The sequence below is a fragment of the Spea bombifrons genome, chromosome 4 (assembly GCF_027358695.1).
Source record: "Spea bombifrons isolate aSpeBom1 chromosome 4, aSpeBom1.2.pri, whole genome shotgun sequence".
Classification (NCBI taxonomy): Eukaryota; Metazoa; Chordata; class Amphibia; order Anura; family Pelobatidae; genus Spea; species Spea bombifrons.
Genome location: NC_071090.1, coordinates 93,372,367 through 93,397,109, shown reverse-complemented (window position 1 = coordinate 93,397,109; position 24,743 = coordinate 93,372,367). Strand labels below are relative to the sequence as shown.

General features: G+C 43.9%; 2 protein-coding genes across 2 annotated transcripts; one reads left to right on the top strand and one right to left on the bottom strand.

Annotated features, from left to right (window-relative positions):
• Nucleotides 1–764: 764 nt before the first annotated feature.
• Nucleotides 765–4,211, top strand: CIAO2A (cytosolic iron-sulfur assembly component 2A). The gene is made up of 5 exons (XM_053463603.1): nucleotides 765–895; nucleotides 1,812–1,976; nucleotides 2,733–2,782; nucleotides 3,548–3,593; nucleotides 3,809–4,211. Exons 1-5 carry the CDS (start codon nucleotides 799–801, stop codon nucleotides 3,904–3,906), a joined length of 456 nt encoding a protein of 151 aa, XP_053319578.1. The 5' UTR covers nucleotides 765–798; the 3' UTR covers nucleotides 3,907–4,211.
• A 1,941-nt stretch (nucleotides 4,212–6,152) lies between these two features.
• Nucleotides 6,153–22,807, bottom strand: SPG11 (SPG11 vesicle trafficking associated, spatacsin). Its single transcript, XM_053463577.1, has 40 exons — nucleotides 22,614–22,807; nucleotides 22,156–22,343; nucleotides 21,715–21,942; nucleotides 21,401–21,575; nucleotides 21,170–21,301; nucleotides 20,665–21,020; nucleotides 20,320–20,465; nucleotides 20,051–20,174; nucleotides 19,798–19,953; nucleotides 19,399–19,553; nucleotides 18,913–19,089; nucleotides 18,667–18,738; nucleotides 18,458–18,591; nucleotides 18,216–18,379; nucleotides 17,900–18,113; nucleotides 17,321–17,521; nucleotides 16,931–17,037; nucleotides 16,505–16,650; nucleotides 16,115–16,276; nucleotides 15,824–15,890; nucleotides 15,535–15,700; nucleotides 14,918–15,126; nucleotides 14,700–14,808; nucleotides 14,204–14,348; nucleotides 13,717–13,965; nucleotides 13,138–13,335; nucleotides 12,812–12,919; nucleotides 12,530–12,692; nucleotides 12,227–12,441; nucleotides 11,413–12,142; nucleotides 10,781–10,914; nucleotides 10,429–10,627; nucleotides 10,203–10,340; nucleotides 9,932–10,065; nucleotides 9,644–9,751; nucleotides 9,389–9,557; nucleotides 9,062–9,150; nucleotides 8,807–8,962; nucleotides 8,171–8,322; nucleotides 6,153–6,830 (listed from the first exon to the last, which is right to left on the bottom strand). Exons 1-40 carry the CDS (start codon nucleotides 22,805–22,807, stop codon nucleotides 6,650–6,652), a joined length of 7,050 nt encoding a protein of 2,349 aa, XP_053319552.1. The 3' UTR covers nucleotides 6,153–6,649.
• Between the last annotated feature and the right edge of the window lie 1,936 nt (nucleotides 22,808–24,743).

Here is a 24,743-nt window from a genome sequence, read left to right as displayed (position 1 = left end):
CATCGGATGACGCTGGCACATATTAGAAAATGTATAAAAATACCACTATCATCACATGTAGTAAATATATCCTTCCTCATCATGCTTTAGGATTCATACCGTCTAAGTTAAAATGTTGCACCTCGGTCTACTAAATAAACCTTACGGAGGCAAAGCATGTGCAAGAAACTAACCTTGTGTATGTATCACTCGGATCAGCAACTTTCTGTTCCCGGGATAAGTATTGGGGTATCCTGCATATGTAAGACAAGTAGAAAATGTAGCACTTGTAACAAAACAATTTATTTAACTGGCGTTAACAGCCATTATACATACATCTGTGACTGTGCCACCAATTACTACTTACGTCTTCCGGCTGCCAAATTACAGTTGTAAACAAACAACATATGACAAGGATTGACAAATTTAGCGCCAAAAGGACTTTTATTTATGACACTTAGGAGGAATGGGGATTTTACATAAAGGGTTAATATTTAGAAAGTCCTCATGTATGGCTTTATAACGACGAATGTGGCAGCTCTACTAAAAATCCCAAATGATCCAGATTCCTCCCGGCAAACACAAGATCTAAGGAGAAGCCCGTACCCCGTGCTGTCTATCTTTCCTCTGGACCCCCATCCCAGCGTCTGTCGAACATTGCAGGAATCTCCATCATCCGGCCGTTCTTATCATATGTCACATGATTCCGCCAAGCACCCGGAAGAATATATTGCCATCACGTGAAAGACGGGGTCACGTGACTTCCTCCAGACACAGCGGCTGTTCATTGGCTCGGTGTGTCAGCTGGGCGGAGAGGGCATGGAGTTGCTCTCTGGGCTCCTAGCTGTAATTCGCGGTGCACCGAGAGGCAAAGAGCGATCCCGGGTCATGGACGAGCGAGCCATGGAGGTTTATGGTAATTCAAACCGGGGGCACCGGCCGGCGCGAGACATAAGCGACCCCCGGTGTAGCCCTCAATAGTGTATAACGCGGCTGAACGGCCGGAACCGAAGTGCGTTGTGTAGTGACGCCTTTACGTGAACGGTGACCTTGTGAATATATATCACTTCGCTCTTTAGACCGTAAGCTTTCCCACCCTTTCCCAAGATAAATAACGCGGAATGTCACCAGCAGCCCGTTGTACAGTGCGGCGGGACAAGTTCACGCGTTATAAATACACGTTACTGACATCTGGGGGGGCTGATCACTAGATTGACCTTTATCCGGGCTGGGGGGTCAGCTGCCGATCTTAATTGGTACACGTTTCCTGGGTGTCATTTAACTGGCCCGGTGGCTGCCACTAGATTGTTACACTCCCCTTTCTTCCTGTGAGCAGGAGGGGGGCTACTGGGCTTTCACACAGAAATGGCTCTCTTGGGTTTATTCACTAAATGGTGTTGCAGTTCCGTCACATCATGAAGGGTCCGCGCCAGGAAGAGGAGCTTGGCCAGCCACTTCTAATGGTGCTGAAGCCGAGTGTCGGACTTCCTTTGTTTCCCTTCTATCTGCATTTATTTTCATTTTCCAGAACCATTGGTATAAACCAGAATTTGGAAGTTAGGAGCCAAACAGATAAATCTGGGAGCCAGCATGATATTTGTCTGGTTTTCCATAGATCCCCGGTATCGGATATGGATGCTGTGTGACAGCTGTTGCTTATGATGGGAGTGACCCTTAGGGATAAGCGCGACTGTGTGGGTGCTGCTTCGTTCATCTCGTCCCTGCACGCTACCAATTCTATCTTGTATATAATGCACTGATTATACAAGCGCGACGTGCCTGCATCTCACCGTGCTTGGCATTCGCTAAAACCACGCGTGTCTCTTTCACAGACGTTATACGTAACATCCGGGACCCGGAGAAACCGAACACTCTCGAGGACCTTGAAGTGGTGTCAGAAAGTTGCGTGTCTGTGGAGGAACTGGATGAGGAATGCTTTCTGGTGACCATCAGATTCACACCCACCGTACCGCATTGTTCCCTGGCTACGTTAATCGGTACGGTGAATAAATGATAATGCCTGCTATATTGGGCAACAACAACAAGCAATTTAACGATATGGCAGAAATAAGCTACCGAGGGGCAATAATCAAGCACAGCAAAAGAAAAGGAAGTTAGCGTGCCTTTCCTCCAAATTTCACTTATTTTGAAGAATATCCACTTATTTAGTTTAGATTATACTGCCCCCCATGCTGGGAATAGGGGCCGAAATCGCTGTCATAATCAGAAGGAATTTGCGTTCATGGCACCATCAGGGCCACTGCACTTGTAACCCATGGGGAGCAATTAAGGTCCGTGGGACGGGAACGCAGCTGAGCCGCGTGGCACATCGGCACGTGACCCCGCAGGTCTAGCACAGCCGCTTCCACCACATGAAACGCCCACAACATGCGGCTGATCGTTGTACCAAGTAAAGCTTTTTCAAGCCTGTATTTTATGTCCTTTTAATCATAAAAAAATATAATTTAAACTTAATACTGAATGTCTTCTGACCCAGTTTAATGTGTAATGACTCAAAATTCTATAAACGGAGCCCGGTGTCTTAGTTTAGTCACTTATTTCACATAATTTTTCTTATTTTTATTAACATCAATTCTACAAGAAATACAGTAAAATGATTACCCTGTCCGGATGAGATTCTATCCTCTCCAATGTTTTCTTGTTATTGGCTTGGATCTCTATACTGTTGTGCACGATGTGTCGTCTATAATCTAGGCTGCCCCTTTTCATGCATGTTCCGTGTCCCTGTGCAGGTCTGTGTTTGCGAATCAAGCTGCAGCGATGTCTGTCCTTTAAACATAAGGTGAGCCCTAAATATTTCCTATATCTATGTATGTGAGAAGCTATAGACTGGCCATTTGTGTAAGCAGATCAGCAGAACAGAGCATCCCCCTTGGCTGCGTTTGTGACACAGAATAAAGCTCGTCTACGGCTATAGATCAAGGCTCGGTTATACTCCTATTTTAATTATTTTGTATGTTACGCAATCAAAAGGTGGTTCCATTAGGTGAAAATGCTGGTTTAAATGGAACGTGCATTTTTTCCTGTCTCTATGTCAAGCACACCAAAAACAAAGCATTTAAATAAAAATACCCCAAATTCCATTAATTTGTACCGCTGATCTAACCTTTTTCCTACCAAATACGAGAAGTTGCATAGGTACTTATGTACCATCTTTTAGTGATCTGTTATGGTGATGCTTCAAATGACCATCATATCCTTATCTAAAAGAAACCCGCTTTCCATTGTGACTAATTCTCCTCCCGGGGCTGCCGTCAGTGCTGCGCTCACCGTGTAATGGAAATCCCAGTGCTAGAAGCTGCCGTCAGTAGCTGATGGCTTCACCACATTGCAGAAGAACTAATGACAAAATCTGGCTTTACGCACCTACTGGTTTGGCCCAGAAACACGGGTAGCGGAGACATCTGGCGAGTCTTTCACCCTCCAGGCTAAAACAAATCTCATGTTCTCCTCGCAATAAAAAGATCTCTACAGGTGTTTTTCAAACGCGACTCCCTTGCCATTCATTGTCCTACAGCTTGAGGCTCATGTTTTTCTTTTCTTTCAGCTTGAGATCTACATTTCTGAAGGGACCCACTCAACAGAGGAGGATAGTAAGTCTTGACTCCTTTTGATAATAGGAGTGTAGTTGGTACATAGAATGAGATGTAAGGGGTTGTTGGAAGCTTGGGTTTAACATCCAAGGGAACAGCTTAACTTTTGGAATCCATGCGTTTCTACTGTGTTCACATAGACTGCTGGGTATCGCTGGTTTGGAAAATGCATATATACTATACCTTTTTATAGCGCTAACTGGTTTCTTCTATAGTTAATAAACAGATAAATGATAAAGAACGAGTGTCTGCAGCCATGGAGAACCCGAGTCTGCGAGAGATAGTGGAGCAATGTGTCACGGAGCCGGACTAGACCCCACCTGAACGCTCGGAAGAGGCCACTCTCTGTGTACAGTATGGGTGCAGGGCCTAGAAATGGCTTCCAAGAAGATGTTATTCTCTTCAGTCAACAACGGCGGACAAAGGGTGTGTTTCTGAGGAGGAGCATATCCGACGAGCAACGTGTTCCAGCAACGACTCTCTGTGGATCCCATATTGGGACGAGAGGCGTGGAGTCAACATACAGATAAAAGTAGATTATATTTACCAACAGTGCCTGTAATCTGAACTATTCTATTCATAACAGGCAGGCATCATAAATAAAATATTTTAGATAATTATTGGTGCAGCTGAAAAGTCTTTGAATAATGCTACAGATGGATGCAGGTTGATGGTGAATGTTATGAATGTACACCTCAGAATAATGGGCCTGTGATTTCCAATGTGGGCTGAATAATATCTCCAAGAATGTCTCCACAAACTTTAAGTGACTTTTATTAGATAGATATATATTTATATATATAAATCTTTTGGCTGCTTTGTCTGCATTTCCATCTTGAAACACTTACACCCGGGTAGTAACCGGTATAACGACCTGAACTAACTGTGCCGTTAACGCCTTTTGTTTGATAGATATTTTATCACATAGCATCATTACAATAATATTGTGCGAGTGAGAACCAAGCAAAGTCTGTATACGTTACTTCTGGGTAAAACCTAGCGTTTCATGGGATGCTTGCGTTATGAAGCTATTGCCCCTGTGTGGCCTGAACATTGTGCATGCAAAATATTTGTTTTATATAGCGCTGTACAAATACCACTTACACTGCAGAGTTTATTTACTAAAGAGAGTTGTTTTAACTATACATTATCCAGGACCAACTCCAGTGAAATGTATAGTTAAACAAGGATTTTTTAAAGCCTCTTTACACATTGACTTGTGCATTTTTTTAATCTTTTATTTATATAGTGACAAAAACGCGCACATCACTTGTTATAAGGGCCAGCTCAGCCCTTCCGGCTGGAAAAACCTGCTAGTGTTGGCCAGTTATAATGGATGGTGAAGCAGACGCTGAAACACAGTCAATAAACCCCGGCATGTTTATGGCAGCTGGAGGTGTTAAAATATTTTGTGTTCGGTTCTGATTGTGGTTTATCTATACCTGGCCCTCTTGTAACAGGCCAACTCATTAAATGTTTGAGGTTTCCAGTTACAAGGAGCGAGTTAGTACATACAACCGGCATTTTTTACTTTAAACTGCATGTACCTAGCAGGAGCTGGTTCACCCGAGCCATTGCGATAGTTTAATGTATTGTACCTACAGGACAGGCCATACTGGTTCCGCTAGGATTTTTATTAAAGCTACCAAGGGAGTTGGGCCATGATAGTGATAAACATACCTGGGGCATCTCCAGGAATAATGCGCTGGGGAAGTAGAATCACGAGGCGGATGGCTTGAGCCCGACCTGCAGAGCAAATTGTCCACCCCGAGAGCAGCAATCTATAGCTGAAGCCTCCAGCGTTCCAAGGAAGGGTTACCAGCAGGCGTATATGGCTGTTATAGCAGACACAGTATAGACAAATGTATGTGCAGGAAAAGTCAAAAATTAAATAATAATAATAATTAAAAAATAGCCTGCAAGGACTGCCCCAATCCCAAAAATACATGTGTATTTCTGCTCCTACTATCGCCCCAGGGCTCAAAATGGAAATGGATTATCCTTCCTTCCTATATATTCATTTTTGAGCCCTGAGGAGTCCCAGGAGCAGAAGATGGCTTTCTCTTTATCCTTACCCATTTTGATTTAAGGCTGGTGCGTTAGGACTTGGTTGTACTGTGTAAAAAAAAGCCCTGCCAAGGACCAACTGTGGTCCCTCAGTCCTGCCCAATGTGAAAGGAGTCCTTTACATTCTCACAAGACAAGCAGATAATTCTGTACAAGAGTCTTTTAAACTCAAGTTATGGCCTCCCTTTCTGATTCCGATATGTTTTTTTTACCCTCTTAAAATTGAAGTGCTGCTCAAACCATGATAACATTTTTGTCTTAGAAGTCTGATTTTGTTTAAATCAAATTTCTTCCGAAAAGGTCTGTATGATCGTATGCTGTAAAATAACACGTTGGCAAAATTAACATAGAACTGCATTGCAGTCTCGTATTGACCTCTATGGGAAAACTACAGATCTAGGATCGTAAAATGTGAACAACATGAATTATGCAATTAAAATATAGTGCATGATATCATCAAGAAAACATCAAAAGATATGAAACATTAATACATAACTGCAACATTTTCCCCACAAGGGAAACTTTAATTCTATATTCTCTCCATTCTTGACATATGATTGACACATAATTATAACACATTACAGCACAACCAACCGCACGCGTGCGCACACACACTCTTACACCGGCGGAGTGACTGCGTGAAGTATGCGTGTCAAATGAAAGGCGGCAGGTCGCTCCGTGTAATAAATCTGGCTATTGTGTTAAATGTAGAGAGAGAGAGATTCACACTCAGTTCTCCTTAATCCCAAGATAAATTGATTTAGTTTACCACTTAAAGTACATGTACAAAAATTACGGAATGTGTAATGTTGTTGTAGACGGCAGAGCAGCATATTACAAAATGATGAGACGCTGCTTTATTTGGCATGCAGGCAATTCCTTCACAGCATCCAGAATTAGATCTACGAGCCAGAACAGTTATCATCTATAAATGATCCTGACGGTATACTTATTCTTTGTGTGTGGAGAACAGCTCCGTGTCTCACGTATCACCGAGACAGCATATCTGTGAGACAGCAGCGAGTCTGTGAGTCTTTCATGAGAACATCGGTCACATCGTAGAACTGGTTTTCAAACGCCAGCTTGTACTGAGTGTAGGTGTCCTCGCAATAACTGATCAATCGCTTCAGATTCTGGAGACCGGCAGCACCTGGAGGCTGCAGCTTACACCTAAGAGAAACGCAAAGAATATCAGTCCAGCTGCATTAACATCAAGAGAACTGTTTAGTAGTTTACCCACGCAGATATATTGTTCAAGACAAGTCCTACTCACATACAACTACAATGTGCAATTGGGCTATAAAACAATAAAAGTAGCTGAAACCTCAACATTTTTTACATATGACTTTTTTTTTGGTCTAGGGCATTTTAACGTGGATAAATGTAAAATAATGCACTTGGGACACATCCAAGACAAAAAACATAACAATGGTGGAGAGCATGTAATGGTAGGCAGGCAATGAAATAAACAAATCAGAAAAAGTAAGCAGGGCTCTGCGTGCCATCCCTGTGCCCCTCCCCACCATTATCATTCTTAGAATCCCTTTGTTCCCTCCTTCCTCGTTCTCTCTTTTCCACCCCATGTACTTCAAATATAGATCAAATAAACTCCACAAGGAAACACAGCATTGCAGGTATAGATCAATAGAATAAGACATACAAACCCTGTATTAGCAGGTATAGAGTAAATACAGAGTTTTACACTGAAAATGCAAACTCAGCACTGCAGGCATAGATCAAATAAATAATGCATGGAAACCCTACGTTGCACATATCACAGGTCGCACACCCTAAAGGACAGCTCTGGCACCCAGGTCGCACAAGAAGGATTTAACCCCAGCACCCAGATAACATCCACAAGACTTGCCCAAGCCGACCAGACTGCATCCCATAGATAAGCGTGTTCAGTTTTTTTAAAACTTTGCTCAGAAAGCAGTAGATAAGTGTAACAGCTTTCCAGCAGAAGTGGTAGATGTTAATAATGCCGTCTCCTGCTGAGATTAGTTTGTCAGCAGATACAGAGATATCCCCCTGCCGATGTGTAAGATGCATTAAGGAATTTCATGTCCTGGTGAATGTTGTGGCTACTATAGGGGTATCAAACTAAAACTACCTATAGCAGATAAAGCATTGAGCCCTGCAAGTCAAATTTTGGCCTTGAATCGAATCAGGACCAAAATTCTGTAATCAAACTCAGAATCAACTGAAAATAAAGAGTAGAAAACAAGAAAATGTGAAAAGTAAATGTGTTAAAAGGCTATTCTTAAAAAGTAATATATACTATACCTTCCACACACACCCCCCCCTCAAAAAATACGACTACCACCAACCCAGCGACATCCACTTACCCTCCGGGAAATAAAGAGTACTAAGGCGAGAGGTCCAGCACCTGGCTCATGCATGACACATGGCTGGATTTAGCAAACTGATAAATCTCTCTGCACTCTCGCAGATCATCCTTTCTAGCGTTTTGCCGCCACACAGTTTTACCCACACGAGAAGCATCTTACCTGTTGGAGATTTGCTCGAACACCCCGCTCTGGAGCAGCTGGCGCTGTTTGAATTCTTCTAGGTACTGGAAGTCACCTCCGACGATAACATTGTGATATAAAACCTCTGCCCAGTCTGGTTGTTGGTCGTAGGCTTCAGCTACAATAACAGCCTGAGAAACGAAGGGAACAAATGCTTGCCGCAGACCAAGAACAGTGAAATCATGTACGGCACGTAGCTTGCGCTTTACAGAGCATGTCACATCTTCCTGATCCCGCTACACAGTCCAGTAACCGGTTCTATCACCGTCCTGTCTGATCACAGAGACAAAGGCCCTGTTTGGCCGAAACGTTGCTTTTGTTTGCTCTCGCTTAATAAAGTATCCTAAAGATTGGAAGCTGTTTGGAATGCTGGGATTCCTTTTCTTTGTTTATCACAGAGCTCAGACTGAATGAAGGAGAAACAAGCTATACGTCACTGTCGCACGAGCCTAGAGCACCGAATACTGCTCTGGTTTCAAAAAAAGGTTGCTGCTTAGTGATTAAAACACAAAATGCAAGCGAACATCTGCTTTGGAAAGAAGCCGGAGGTACGTGCAGAAAGGGGGTGAAAATTCTCAAGAAATCTGCCAAGAAAGCCCATTTATAAAGACCAACCTGATAAAAGCGTGGAAGTGCCAGAATTGGAGTCATTACACTCTCTTTCTCCAAGTTGATAAGTCTGGTTTCATGGCCAATGTTCAGCAGATGGATCTGTAGCGTCAGGAGGCGGGTGAGGCGCGCACAGCGCAGGGACTGGCGGACACACGAATCCTGAAGAATGACATATATATATATACACACACACATATATACATACACACATATATACATGTAACGTGTCAGTGAAACTGATTGCAAGGCCCAGGTTACCTTGGAGTAGCTCTCCGCGGCATCAATGAGCAGGGTCAGGGCTTTCATTAATGAAGACTTCAACTCGGCCCGTTCAGACATCCAGTATTCTGCAACATAAAGGCAAGGAGAGTGTTTGGAGACTGGTAACAAACGAACACGCTCTGCCACATGATCCCCCGACACTCTCCTTATTAAACATAAACACATAAGAAAAAAAAAGTGCAATATAATCAATAAAAAAATCACATTTTTACTAATCAAGACAGGTAATTCTGACACTTACACTTTTAAGAGCAATGCTCTGGTGTTTAAGCAGCCCTACAGTTACACATCACCATCACTTACCCCAGGGTTGGGACTGGATCAGTTTAAGTTGGATGAGAGCCGCCTGCTCGTGGTTATGGCCGATATCTCGATGCAGGCTGAAGCAGAGCGCAGTCATGTTGTGTTTCTCACTGTCCCCCGGATGACAGCGCTTAATATATTCCAGTAACGCGGTCTGCAGTCCCCCTTTCTGGACAGTAACAAAGTGACAGCGAAACAACTCAATAATGGCACCGCAAATCTCACTATATTCCAGTATCCATCCCCCAACCTTACCGTGTCCAGCTGTTTCCGTAGCAAAACCTCAAAATGCTGGCTTTTGTGCAAAATGTCAAATACGTATACCATGTCATTGTAGCGACCGATCCCGGAGAGGAGACGCACCTGACGGATAACAACAGAGAAACAGAATTTAACAGCAGATAAGAAGCATTCGGCTCCTGCGGTCTGCCTGGTTTATTTCCTGATGTAAAGACTCAGACCATAATCGTTCCTCGGTCTTTGTTTTAGATTCAGGATGGATTTAGACCTAAAAAATCTAAACGCTTTGACTGCTCTTCTCACCATAAGGCTGTATTCTTGATTTGGTGCCAAGTGCATTTCAATGAGATAGCGGCAAGCCTGTAACACCCGTCGAATACCCTCCAGATGACAAGTCAAACTGAAGCAATCATGGGCAGAGATCAGTAGCTCAATAACTGGAAAACACAAGCAGGTCGTGTGCAGCGCAAGTCAGGGAGGGCGGCAGAAAAATAAAAAGGAAAGGCAAAGGAGCTGAAAGAGCAACAAAAGAAAGGGAAGAAGGAGGAAGATCTCCCTCCACACTCATGCTCACTGCATTGCGACTCTGTAAGCGGCACGGTCTCCAGATTTTCTAGTAGCGTTAACCCCACCAAGGTCGGATCGGGACAAAGCTTTGTGAGTTGCAGGAATCGGTTCCTCATTTCGGAAACGTTGCACACTTCGGCTGGTCCTGGACATAGCGATAGAAACACAGAGTTTTAACCCGAAGAAAGCATGTGACTGCCAAAAAATATTTAGGAGTCCCTTTTGCCACCAACCTCCTTCCTTGTACTGTGCTTGCCAAATTCGCAGTCCCTCCTCGGCTACAATCTTTGCCACGGTGTCTGCGGAGAGCCTGTGCGAGCTGATGACCGCTTGCGCTCTGTCACTGAGCTCAGGACGGCGACAAGAAATAAGAGAACGTAGAACGTCAATGGCATCTCTGGAGGAGATATCAGAGAAGGAACATCCAAGATGCTGGCCAAGACACAAGGACAGAGTCTCACGTTAATATCTACGGCGTAGCTAAGAAACACGTCCAGCTTCCTGGTTTATCCATTGTGAATCTCAACGATGTACTTTAGATTTTCATCATGAGCCTTAACTTCATCTCTTAGCGCCAACACCTACCTGACTCAGCTCGTACATGCACAGCAGCTGCAGGCAGAAGGGTTTGCCATGAGTGCAGGCATCTTTGAGGATCTCCAGATAGGTGAGCACCGGATCACTGCGCAGAGGGGACGGTGAACCTTCTAAACTAGATGCTGGGATATAATCAGTTCAGGTCAGGAGAAGTGTGCCAGCATACCAACACGTTAGAAATACACATTCTGAAATATGATTATTTATTCTGGGAAGCATTCCAAGAAATTATTATTTGGACTGGAGAAGCAGTTAAGATCTTAAAAAGTATTATGTAAAGAGTTCATTAAAACTGCCTAAAAATATTTATATGGAGTTTCCTTTGGCCCCATTTCTGACACAAAAGCCTAAATCTGCTTTATTGTTTTATAGAATCCAAACTGCACCCTAATTGGTCCATCAATGTAAGTAATATTTAATTAGACGGCCACACTACTGTCTGGATTTATTAAGCTATAGCATCTTCTTTACGTAAAAGTACTTAATAGTACTATTTGGGCCACACACGGTGTATCCAATACCCGCATACTTGGAGCCTACTGAAGCGGATGCATCCCAGTGCTAGATGGTTGTGCTGGAAGGAGATCTTTGCTTGTATACAGGGTAAAGGTAACACTCACAGCTCTGCAGACGCTTCCTCCGTTTCCAGACACATTCTTGTAATTCTAGTCCTTCTGCGAGGATGGCTTGGATATCCGGGTGCATCTGATCCTTTGTAGTCTCACCTGTGGCCAGAGCTCTACAGTTGAGCACCAGCCATAGGTTGCGATGGGGAAGCTGGAAGTATCTGCACACGCGACTGGCCTCATGCACGTGGCTGTCATCAAGCAGACGATCTACTAAGTAACTCAGCGCCAGCAAAGCATCAGAGTCTAATGTGCCAGGCAAGCCACTGAGTGGTGGCAGAGTGGATATTTCAAAAAGCAATGGGGAGTTGAGTGCAGGTAGGTTGGAGAAGGAGAACTCAGAAGCCAGGCTAGTGAAGGGAGATACAGAGCAGAGGACACGCGCTCCTCCGTTTCTTCTCAAAACCTCTTGGTCAATGCGACATTTCCAGATCAGTTTCTCCAGTTCCTCCAAAGAAGCCACCTGAGCACAATCACTGAGAGACAACCAATTTCCTGCAAGGCTGAGCAACAACTCCTCTTCTGCTAGATGATCAATATGTTCTCCCGCTCCTGCCATGGCAGCGGAGAAATTAGCAGCCTGAGAATTAAAGAAGGCGGAAGCCGCAACTGGGGACAACTGGTTGGTGGTGAACATCTGCTGACATTTCTTCCAGAATTCTGCTCGACTCTGTGGACATTCCCATTGTCCAATCTCCTGTAGCAGAAACTGGTCCTGCAGAACCTGTAATGGGGCATTATGAGAAAAGCAATACATTTCTCAGTGTTACTCTAAACAAATAAGTAGGTAAGTGCGCGTCAAGCTTACCTCTTCAATCACCAGGCTGTCAGCAGGCAGATTTGCCAGTTCTGCCACCTTTCGTGCCAGACAGAAGTGCTTGCCTTCCAGCAGTAGGTGCAACAACCGCTGACACTCCACTTGAAGGCCTTCTTCACTATACTCTCTGAGGAGCTCCTTGCCAATACAGACAGGATAGTCATGCAGAATCTGAGTGAGTGCACTCAACTTGTGGATATCCATTGCTGGAAGTATTAAAAAGGAGCAGATGGTCACCAAACAGAAGGATAAGAGGAAGTATATGCACGCTTTGAAACCTAGGGGTTTCCTTACCCCCACAAACATTCTGGCTGTCATTATCGCAGAGTAGTTGCAGAATTTTCCTCTGTTCGTATGAAGTTTTGCTCTGCAAGAGAAGAAGCTTCAGAAGCTCCGAGACCTGATCCTGAATCCAAGTAAGTGGGAGGAGTGTAGAGGAGCCATCTGATGACTGGAGCTGAGGAAGAATGAGATTTATGGTAACAATTGATAATATTAACACGAGAAAGATGCATGTGTGCCGGGTACAAATATTAGCAACACGTTAAAAACATGATCAGTATACAGGTAACTCACACTCAACAGCTGGCGTTTGAAATCTTGCAGTTTGTCCTCTGCACTCAGATAGTTTTTGTGATGAAGACACGTCTCGTACATATCAAGTAGGGGTAACAGGGGACAGTCCTAAATAAATCATAATGTGTATCTGAAAAATCATAGGAAACATGAGCCCCTCTTGTCTCCCCCTGTGTGTAATGCTGATTGCTGCTGTAACGCCCTTGCCTTCATGGTCCACATTACCAGCATCTCCCCGCTTTATGTGTTAAATCAAAGTGACCGTATACACTAAATGCCATTAATCTTTTTATATTATCCGATACTTGTCATGTAACACGTGTCACCTCCATAAAGATGCTGAAAGCTCTGTGCAGGGTTCTGCTCGCCTTTCTTTCCAGCAGATTAAGCCAAATCCATGAGAGATCACTCAGGTCCCAGACATGATCTTCAGGGGTAGAGAGTGAGCGTTTGATCACGGCACACGTGGCAGCATCCACAGATGTAAGAATCCACACACAGAGACAGGAGATGAGGTCAGCGTCCTGGGATAGAAGAGACGGGACAGGTTAGTGGATAAAACGAGTAGTTAATGGATTAAAACAAGAGGTTTGATTTATTTTTTTGCTTATAACAAGACGTAGGGATAACATCATTCAGCTAAAGAAACGGTATCCTTCATCAAATTGTCCAAGAAAAAGTTTCATTAATTTTTAGCACCTTTATTCTGTTTTTGTTTTGTTATAATCCAGGTTTCATTTAGAGTTTTGAAGGATCAGTGCAGAGTCTTCTGGACACATGACATTAATCTGAGAATTTCACCAAGCCTCATTAGCTCTCCATCTTCCTGGGCTGACTGTAGCCCTGATTTTAATATACAATGCCCGTGTGGTTAGTGTTGCATATATACCTATATTGTGACTTACCTGCACACATGCAGCAAGCACACTCAACAGCGGAGCACTGTATCTCACGCTCTCCTTTAGTAGCATACGTCCCGGCTTCTCTGACTTTTGGCATCGAAGCATAACATGGAACAAATTCACTGGTCCTGCTTCACTGTCCACTTCTGCTTGGGAATCACACGAGGGCTGCTCGTCTAACTTCATTCTTTGCAACGCCAGAGCCACGTGACTGCTCAGAGCTGGGCCGAGATCTTCTAGAACACAGGATATCTGCAGCGGGCATAAAAAGAACTCTGTGGGTAAAGAACATGAGTGAGCACCCAGGACTATGTCCATAGACATAAAGACTACTGGTTTCTCTTCGGCACTCTTGGTAAGGCCTACACTGAAAATGGGTGGACATGCGAAAAACAGACAGTAGATGAATGAAAGCGGGGTATGTGAACAGAGTCCCCGTTAAGCTCTGGCACTTGCTAATAAGGAAGGCCGAGAGAGAGTGTATACTGACCTGCTGATGAGAGTGAGTGTGCATCAGAAGCTGCAGCCAGTCCTGCCTCTGGCCGCAGTGTCTCAGGTATCGGGAGCTCAAAGGAACAGAGTGCAGCAGGCAAAACTGCGTGATCGTGGACCATGGGCCACCGCAGGCGTGGGGCCTGGACAAACAGAGACATATATTTGTGTGAATGGCACTCCAACAAATGCCCCTCCAACCTGCTTCTTAGAATCCGGCCTCTTAAACGTAATGCAAGAGCAGGCTTCAGAACTGCGCTAATGGCGTTCTGGACATTAGATCAGTAGCTCACATGGCTAATTATAGTTATGAATAAGCAGTGTTGAAGTACTTCATACAATGATCTCGCAGTACACCAGATGCTGAGTTTAGTAATATTTCATCCATCTCACACTGAATTACAAATGACAATAAAAAGTCAGCAAGTAACTTACATCGAGATGAAGCCTACTGCCCCTGTTCCTTTAACCGCTTTCACTTTCTTTAATCTCACCTGCTTTCCCATTCCTTCTCTAAGGTGGAATTCATAGCTTCCTCCAAGCTCACTGAAAGTTCTCCTGCAGCTTTGGTCTCGTTGTCCACCAGTCTGAGCATCCTTTGGGCTGACGACATAGATGTGAAAAAGCAGACAAGAAACAAAAGTGAAAAAAGGAAGACGAAATGGGCATTTGTAGAAATACACTATAAAGACGAGAGGAGAAATGATGATACCTAAGGCTTGTGCCTCGGATTTCTGTCCCAGCTCATCGTTTGGAGATGTTGAATGGGTCAGGATTAGATCTGCAACATTTACATCAACGCGGAGCTTGTGGCTGCTAAGACCCAGCAATTCCAGGAAACAAACACAGGAAGCAATCACGGTCTGTACGTTGAAACAGGACAACGCTAAGGAATAGACATCCTTCGCAATCTCTTGAATTCTGCAAAGGATACAAATCGTATGACCCCGTAAAGAAGAGGAAGAATGGTGGAGGCCACGACATACGCAACAATAGCGAGTAGGACTAGAAAAATGATTTCGATAAAAAATAAAAATAAATTAAAAAAAAAGTATTTTATCCGACTAAGCTACAATTGTAGCATAATAAATATTTGATATTTTTATAATCTGAAGGATGGTTTGCTTGGAACATCTCAAACCCCTGCAATATCATGCAGAGATAGAAAAGGTCAGGGTTCAAATCCATCACCGGTGGAATTTTATTAATGGGAAAATATTTCCAATTTAAGGTTAATGCATAAAAGTATCACTGAATAGAACCTAGGACCTCATGGGAAAGAGGAACTGCAGAGGCCTAGTGATTTCCCTTTTTCTCCCATTGACTTACTGTTGTTGGGGTGCTTTGCTTTTTAGAAGCTTCTGCACCAAGAAGTTGGCAAACGCGACTGCCGGTCGCCCCGTACGGAGATAGTAGCAAACGTCCAGCTGCTCTACCACTGCCCACTTGCTGACCAGCCGTGGGCATGAGCAGTGAGGGAGCTCTGTGCGGCTGTCTGTGAATAATAAAGATCACACAATCATTCATGCCCTCTTTCAATTTTCAAATGTATGAAAATACTATTAAAAAAAACTTACTTATCCCATCTGAAACTACGATACGCTAGCAGTTTACTTACCAGCGGAAGCAAGAGTGTTTGCTCCTTGCCAGGTGAAAAAATGCGTTGGGTTGAAGGGGGAAAGTGCCTGTGAAGGAAAAGGCAGGTTATACATAAAATAACGTACTTTTGTTCGGTGGTTCATTGATTCTAAAAGGTTTGATGAATAGTCGTATCTGTACTATAAGAGAAACCGGTATACATTCTAAATAAATCATCTGATACATTCTTAACCTTGTAAGTAGTTCACAGGCATGGTTGTTTTTTGCCTTTCAATCAGTGTTCGTGTGTCTGTAGGATATTACCATATACCTGTAAGAGATGATAGAGTGAAATGTGGGAAGGAGATCCAGGAGCCGGGTGTTGGGGGAATAAAGCGGCTCTAAGTTTTGGATAGGGAGCCAGAGCCATCTTCAGCAGCTGGGGATCGACATTCATGTGACAAGGTGTTTGCTCCTCGCGCTGCTCCAACACCTGAGTGGACAACAGTATAATGAGTTGATAATGATACTATTTTAATGTTCTTTATAAACTCCATAGCTGAACATATACAAAAAGAAACAGAAACAATCTATGCTGCAAAGTCTTTATTTACAAGAAGAACTTGTCAAAACGATGTCAAAGGTTCCACGTAGAGAATTGGGTGAAAACATGCACTAGACAGGAGAGGAAATAAAATAGAATGGAGGTATGATATATTACCCTATCAATGCCCCCAGGTGCATACATGTTGGTCGCGAGGGCGAGCAGTGTGTGTCCCTCCAGCAGCATGCTGCTGACGCTGGGCAGGTATTCAGGCATCACCATGTGAGCGTTGGCCAAGCTTGCATGGAATATCTGGCTGTAATCTGAGAATGAAGAGCCATATATATGTGAGGAGGTACAGAAACACCAGACAAACAAACAGCATGGCAACAAATACAGTACAGGACTGAAAAGACAAACTAAATTACCAGAAAGAACACGGTAGAGGAAAGACGCAAACAAATAATAAGAAGAAAGACCGGAGATGTGTATTCCACGCAGAGTAAAAATAGCGTCAACGCAAAGCAGGGTGATCTATGGTAGGAAATCCCAACAAACAATACAGTGCATTCATCCGTCCCCATCTCTCTGGGCGTATCTTACCCCCCGGGTTGTCTTGAATTCTTCGGATTTGTACAAGGAAACTGAACCAAGGGAATCTCTCTAGAAGTGTGGGACTTGTCAGTGCAGAGCAGAATTCTGGAGTCAACCTGCCAAAAAGGAAAATATATATAGAGCTAAGTTCCTGCGGGAACAGGGCCCTCCATTCCTCTTGTATCTGTACGTCAATTGCTTTTCATTTTGTACTTGTCGTTATCTGTAAAATTTTCACCTTGTACAGCGCTGCGGAATTGGTCAGCGCTTTATAAATAAAGTATAATATTAATAATAATAATGTCCACATCCCAGCATATAACAGCCTCAATAACCTATATGAAGTGAGATTCTTGAACCCTATATCAGCTCTGCAGACCTCCAAGCCGGTGGGTTTACCTGTAATAATCTAGGTAAGTGTACAGGAGGTACTGAAGGCCATTCTCTGCACACATCTGGACAAAGCGGTTGTGAAAATCCATGCTGGTAAGGAAAACACTTGGAAGAGAGTCAGAAGATGACATCAGTTTGTTGCCAAATGCCAGGCGTTCCACAAGACTCTCAAAATCATTCATTTCAGACGGGACAATCATTCCCACACTGTAAAAAAAAAAAAAAAGTGATGGTAAGTTATTGCCCTCGGCTTCCATGCCCCTGCTGAAAGTCACACCCAACCACCCTTCTATCCCCCACTCCAGAACTCATGCAGTTCTGTATTACAGATACAACCTACTATGGAACTCTCAGCAGACATAGAGCTTTCTGTTACATGGACCTGGATCCCACTACAGCATAGCGCCTTTCCAAAGCTCTTATTCACACCTCAACACAGATTCTGCTTTATGCACACAAAGCAAATCCTCCTACACAGTTACACATGGAACGTGTTTGGTTTAACCAATTCCATGAAAGATTACACTTCTTACGATGTAAAAAAAAAGTAATCATCTCCTAACCCCACATTCTTTTTCCTCGCACCTTAACAATTTGTCTAGGATTTTCTGCCTTGTGTAGCGACAGCACATGGTATTTTCATCCACTAATTCTGGGGTCAGACGAGGCCATCGTGTGAGCTTTGTGTTGTCTTTCTCTGCGTGCGATCCAGTTTCCTCAAGCCACGAGCAAATCGATGGCCACGAATGCCACAAAGTCAAGTGACGCCAAAGGATGTGGGGCTGACAGAGACTTAAGTCTGAGGGTGAAACAGACGGTAGAAAGACAGACACATGAAGATCAATTAATAGTCTATTAATAGTGATCGCAGTAACTCCGGGTTGGAAGTCTTTGCACTCACCGCTATCCTCCTGTTCAGCGAGTAGGATCGCTTCCTGAGTATCTTTGTTCCAGCCTTGTGCCCAGTAAAGCCGCAAAGTCTCTGGATCATGATCTGGAGCTGTCAGCACCTCTTCCAAGATGTTTGATTCACACGCTGCAGTGTAGGGCTTCCATGATGGCCTACTGGACAAAGGCATAGTGGCTCAGCAATATAGCTCAGCATAGGATGTTTGGGGTAAAGCAAATCGCAATGCAAGTTACCCATCATACGTTGCTTTCCTCTTCCCTCTTTCACGGTTGTGTGGGTTATAATACAGTTCCTCCACCCGACACACTGTGTGAATCTGCTCCTGTTCCTGCTCAGAAAGGCGCCCCTCAGCCCGTAGGAGGTCAACCTAAAGAGAGACTCGCGGTCAGAGATGTCTGTAAACGAGTCTTAAAGAAGGCGCGTGTTGCCCTAATTTACTCACAAGCAGATTTCGGACACTCCGTTCAGATGTGTGCATACAGATACGATGAAGTTCACTCCACACAGAAAACCCCTAGAAAAAAAGAACAGACACACTCAGCTATTTCTTCAAAAAAGTGTGATACTAGCTGAATGGGATTTTATACAAAAACCCTGGCAAGATCCATCTCTTTATACACTGCTATACTACACAGGAGATAAGGAGGAAGGGACATGGGCAGGAGTGTGACTGTACGAGTGTTTGTACCATATTACGGAGAAGCTGACAGGCCTCTGGCACGCATTTCTCTTGCAGGCATCTGTAAACCAGTTTCAGACCTTCTTGTTTCAACCAAGTCAGACCAGGACAGGGATGTCCTTGAAGGCGAAGAAACGACTGTGCCTCAGGAATCCGATTTGTTAGGATGGCATCAGAGATTATTTGCTGAGATTGTTAGAATAAGAGAGAGAAAATAGAATATGAGAGTCCCTCATCATCAACTCAACAAATATGCAAATGAACATAGGCAATGATTTGCAAAATTCTATAACATTGACTGCAATTTTCTTTCCTTAGTAAGGTCAACTCTAACTTATTTGTCCATCTGGAGTTTTTTTAAACAGACCCCAATCAGATTAACCCATGTATTGTAGTGTATTAAACACGTGATTTAATAGGGTCCACCATCAAGCAAACAGTGTTATACTCAACCCTTATTTCCTAACCTTGTTGTATCGTTTAAATCCCACGTACCTCAACAGATAAGTTCTTCCATGCTTTCTTCTCCCGCGCAGACTGTGGGACCTGCATCGTCTGTGGCTGCTGCGTGAACCTCTTCATGAAGGGTCGGAGGCCGGTGACATAACCAGTTAGAATTCTCACACATTCTTTAATCGCAGGATCTGGCGCTAAAAAAACAAAGCAGATATTGGTATCAGGTATATGCTATTCTGTGACTGAACCTGCTCAGTATCAGAAACTGGACACAGATGGGGGTTAAATCATAGGGCATTCGTAATAGAATCTCAATCTCTGCTTCCTACTGGGACTAATAGAAAAAACATGTATTTTTTTGTGAAAGGGATGCCCTTGAAAAGTCAGACTTCACATTCATAATAAAGCCCAAAATGTCCAGCTGGGTTTGCGAAATACCGGATGTGAGGGTGCAGAGCGTGCGCAGCTGCCCATTGAGGAAGCCGAGGGTGAGCTGTAACAGCTGTTCGGAGAAATGCTTGCTGTGAGTCTCCTGGTCTGTGCCTCGGATGTAGGAGGAAAGTAGATCAAGGGCCGGTAGCAGGTCCTGTACATCTGCGAAAGAGAGACACACAGAGCTTGTGAGAGGCAGTAATACAGTCGGGGGGAAAGAGCATGGGATGGGATAGATGTATGGATGGAATAAACTCACTGCGCAGGTAGTGCTCCGATTGGACATCAGCATTTACATCTTCGGGGCCAGAAGGGTTCAGGATATTTTCTTTACTCTTCAAGAAGAAATCAACAGTATCCAACTGCCTGTTCTCTAGGCCAGCCTGAAAGGCACCAAAGGACGTGTCAAAGTCAGAGAGGGAGTAGATATTAGGGAAAAACCAACCATGACAAATAATATTTCAAAATGAAGGAAAGAAATGAAAAGGCAAAAAATAGATATTACTTTTTCTCAGCAGACTTTCTTACCTCTAGCGTATGGATAGGTATGGAGCAGCGTCCCCAGTTATTTAGGAGACACAGGGTGTCTGCGTTACTTGCACTGCCGTGGATCATTAGTCTAGTGAGAAATTCATCCTGTGATGCACCAAACAGCACAAGAGAAATGCCTTTATCTGGAAGAGGAGAGACAAAGCTATCTAAAAACTCGGAAGTGCATGGACTACAAGCACATTATCATCTGCTTCCCGGACACAGAATTCTTTCAAAGATAAGGTTTTGGTCTCCTCGAAGTCCAATTGCACCTGAAGTTAGTAAGGTCAGATCTAACATCCTGAATACAGTAAACCACCAACACATACACACTTCTCTCACCTGTGATAACTAGGCAGGGTTGATCTGGAGTACAATCCACACAAAGAGCTTTCCCTAATTGGTGGTACATAACACTTTGAGTCTCTGTGTCGAAGAGCACTACAGTGAGGTTTCCATCGCTTCCCCGGAGGCAGAAGACAGCACTGAAGGAGGACACAGACCAGATTCGCAGACTTACAGACTCCTCCATTCCATCCACTTGGATAATCTGCCAGCCCCCACCTAAAGGGTTCCAGCTGAAAGGCACCTTTGAACAGTTGCTACATGGCAATGGATGTGAAGTTTGGGGATATAAATGCAGGTCTTCAACATCTCTGATTTCTGTGCAAAGGGATGACAGCGTGGCTTCCCATGACCTTTGAACAAAAACATTGGTCAGTGGTAAAGACTGCAGTATAAAGAAAATAACAGGAGAGTGAAGAGTGTGGAGAATGAATTAAAGAAGTAAAGTATTTTTGGTTTAGCTGTTTAAAAATGCACGATCAGACAGGAAAGTGAAAATCACCTATCTGTACGGAAGGGACATCCAAATTCATGGATGCCCCCATCACAGCTGCTGACATCATCCTTATCTGTATACGATTCAGGTAACTCTCTGGGCTTTTCATCACACCACTTAGCTTGTCCTGACTTCTGCCTGTGAAAGAGGTGTGTTGTGTCAGCACTTCTGATGTCTAGGATAGGCTGCACACTATGGCACAGACACAACATCTCAAATGATCTAGTCGCGCCATACCTGAAATACTCATACAGCCGCAGAGAAAGGACCCAACCAGCTTTTGAAGACACCACAGCCAAGCTCAGGTCTGGAGAAACATGTATGTTTGTTAATGGGTCCAGGGAGCTAGTCTCTGGCCTTAGGGGAAGCTCCATGTCTGCCACATGTGACCCATCCAGGGTGTCATAAATATCTGCAGCATTGTGTAAAGGAGGACTAAATAATATGAAAACAAGTAGTCTCTACCACAAAGATGACCACATAATCAAGATCATGAGCTTCAATAAAAAATGAGAAAAAAATATGGAATACAGAATGTAGAAGAAGGATACATACAATCCCAGAGGAGTCTAACAGGAACAAGATGTCATTACTTAAGCACACATCTGATATACGGTCTGCAGCCTCTGGATCAAGGTCTAGATCGAAGCAGGACAAAGTCTTTGGGTTCACATCTTCCCCGTTATAATCGAGATGCAGCAATACACGGTTATTGATCAGAAGAAGGATCTGTTCACCGTGAAGGGCCAGGAGATGGACTGAGAGCACAGAGGAGATACCTATACAAAAGGTATAAAAACATCCCGGCACAAATTGGAATACATTTTTTTCATGTATTGTAATTGCCCCTATTGAAACAACTCTACAGAATCTGCTACCACTATATAAATAAACACAATGTAAATATAATACACTTCTTTTGGTACAAAACAAAATCTCTTACTGATATTTTTCTGGAACCAGTTTGATGATATAAGATTATTCATACTTACAAACGTGGTTGTCTACACAGAGTTTCCTCAAAGTGTCCTTATCACAGTGACAGACTGTAGTCAGGTCCAAACGTCCTTCTGTAGCGTTCACCTCGTAAACCGAGAGCTCTTTATCCTCATGTAAAACAAGAAGATGTGGGCAGCGGTCCAAAGAGTCCTGCAGCCCATCAGCATCTTCCCACAGAAATCTGGAGAGATGTCATTAAGAGAAAGACAAAGCAGTATCCATCTTCAGTCCTTACCAACAGGTCCATTACATGGCACACAGTACAAGACATAAGCAAACAAGAAAAGTTCTTATGAAGCCATTTGCCGTTCTGCATTGAACTCCCATCAATAGACGAGTAATGACAAAATACGAGAAATGGCAGAGATCACTATAACAATTTTTCTTGGAAGATGCAAAAGAGACCCAACAACACCCAACACATGCCACATAACCCAAAAATAATTCTTACTTAGAGAACGATCCCTCAATGTGGGTGTGAAAACAGTTAAGGCTTCCTGGTGGGAGACAGGTGAGGCAAAGGGTACCCCGAGGAAGAAGACTACATAGGGTCAGATTCTTCTGTCTGTTCAGGGAAACTTGTAGTGGATTTTCAGTCTCCTTGTGCAGAACCAACCCGGGAACTAGAAGGATCTTCAGAGGCATCTTTTACTAAAATAAAAAAAAAAAGGTAATCGAGAAGAATAACATGTTTCTATACAGAAAACGTTAAATCGGATCACTTGTAAAGTCATTGTGCGATAATACATAGGTCTCAGATCATGTTTAAACGAGCTAACCAGCTGTCAGAATTCTACTAGCAATGTTTAGCAGTTCTCTCTAACAAGAACACAAAGGACTCGGCTACACAATAAAGGTAAGAGACAGTCAGCATCCTCTCTCATACAGTTATATGCAGAGACAGTCAGCCTCTCTCTCTCTCTCTCTTTTTTTCTGACAGTTTTCTTCAACTTTTCCCCATAAACCCACCTACTTTAAGTTTGTTTCCTAATCCCCAACTATTTCCCAGCCTCTCCTCTGGTTATTATCTTCACGCGCGATAGAAATGTTCACTCTCTGTCTAAATATCTACAAGTTACATTTATTTACATTGTTTCCCTTATCATTAGGCGCCGCCATAGCCTTCCAATATCACATGACTCGGAAGCATTTTGCTGTCACATGACACAAGAGTCACATGACACCCAGAAGCTGCAGCATCAGCTCATTGGCCCAGGGAATGAGCTGGGCGGGGATGTAATGGGTATATGTCAGGGATCTGTCAGCTTCGGGTTACCGCTGGTGGCGGAGAAGCGGGCCCTCGAGGTTTATGGTAACACCGGGAGGGCTCACCGGCGGGGAACACCCCTGGTACGTCTGACAGGGGGCGCGGTGTATTTACTGAACCGGTATCTCACCGTGCGTTATGAACAGCCAATCCGGTGCTTTTCCTGCCAGAACGGATGTTGTGGACTTGCCTAATGCGTGTTAAAGATGCTGTTCCAATTTGAAAAGCATGAATTCAGCTCCCAGTCAGTTAAAGGGACACCAAAGCCATCGCATGCACTTTAATATCTGTAATACCGGTAGTTATGCGGTCCCTTTAAATCTTCGCGCGGTTTGTTTTGCAGTAATATGCACTCGCCCTCCCCGCACTGATGAGCCTTTTGGCCTCAATTATTGTAACACCCAGAAGCGATGATTGCCCATCTTTCCCGAAAATATTATCTACCAGAAATAGGACGATTATGCTGCCGTTTTCATTACCAGTATTGGATTAAAAACATGTTTTAAATGTATTGTGCTGTTTTTTTTTATTTACCTCTTTCATAATATAATGTTAGCCATTTGTATGTGTTATTTTCTTAGCCCAGTCTACTAGAACAGCACACTGACTCCTTTTACATACTGCCATTTGGCAAAAAAATAGACTAACTCGGTCTTAATCACCCAACTGGACACTCTGACTAATGATCTGTGGAGGAACAAACTTCGGCATATCGGCAATCGGCATACCTGGGAACTCTCTGGGTTTGACGTGGAGATTCCCGGGTGAGCGCTGCTCCTCCGGTTCTCTCTTGACACGCCCCGCTCCTCGCCCATTTTTTCCTTTAAATGGGGGTGTTTCCCGCTACCATCAGCGGGAACGCCCCTGACGTCAGCGGGACTGCCCACCGACGTCACTGTGCGGTCCTGGCCGCGTCCTGCAAGGGAAGGCTCCGGATAGCCGGAGCCGAGAAGTTCCCAGGTATGGCTTCCTGTAGATAGGCTACTTAAAAGGGAGATCTCCCCAACCGGCTGATTAACACCATGGAGGGCTGGGCTGAGTTTGCACGGTACTCCATAGTTTCCTTTTGCACCATGCTACCTGTAATAGTACAGTGCTGGGATATGATGTCATCAGGGCTGCCTGGGTTAGGCCAAGGGCCAATGAGCCTCTGCTTCAGCAAGCACTTGGTTGGCCCTGTATAATGCATAGTTTAATCAGTGGGCTCTATTTAATTCCCTTCACCTATTAGATTATACATTATACAGGCCCAAGTCAGCCCTTTATGTTAAGCTGTGAAATGAGAAAGCTGAAACACAACTCCCTGCAAACTCT

Excerpts from the sequence above, each read along its gene's own strand:
- CIAO2A (XM_053463603.1), top strand. The coding sequence starts at position 799 with ATGGAGTTGCTCTCTGGGCTCCTAGCTGTAATTCGCGGTGCACCGAGA. Across the intron at positions 896-1,811 it reads GCGAGCCATGGAGGTTTATG|ACGTTATACGTAACATCCGG; the intron begins GTAATTCAAACC and ends TCTCTTTCACAG. Across the intron at positions 2,783-3,547 it reads GTCTGTCCTTTAAACATAAG|CTTGAGATCTACATTTCTGA; the intron begins GTGAGCCCTAAA and ends CTTTTCTTTCAG.
- SPG11 (XM_053463577.1), bottom strand. The coding sequence starts at position 22,807 with ATGCCTCTGAAGATCCTTCTAGTTCCCGGGTTGGTTCTGCACAAGGAG. Across the intron at positions 10,915-11,412 it reads GAGGAAGCGTCTGCAGAGCT|CATCTAGTTTAGAAGGTTCA; the intron begins GTGAGTGTTACC and ends ATTATATCCCAG. Across the intron at positions 10,341-10,428 it reads AGCACAGTACAAGGAAGGAG|GACCAGCCGAAGTGTGCAAC; the intron begins GTTGGTGGCAAA and ends CGCTATGTCCAG.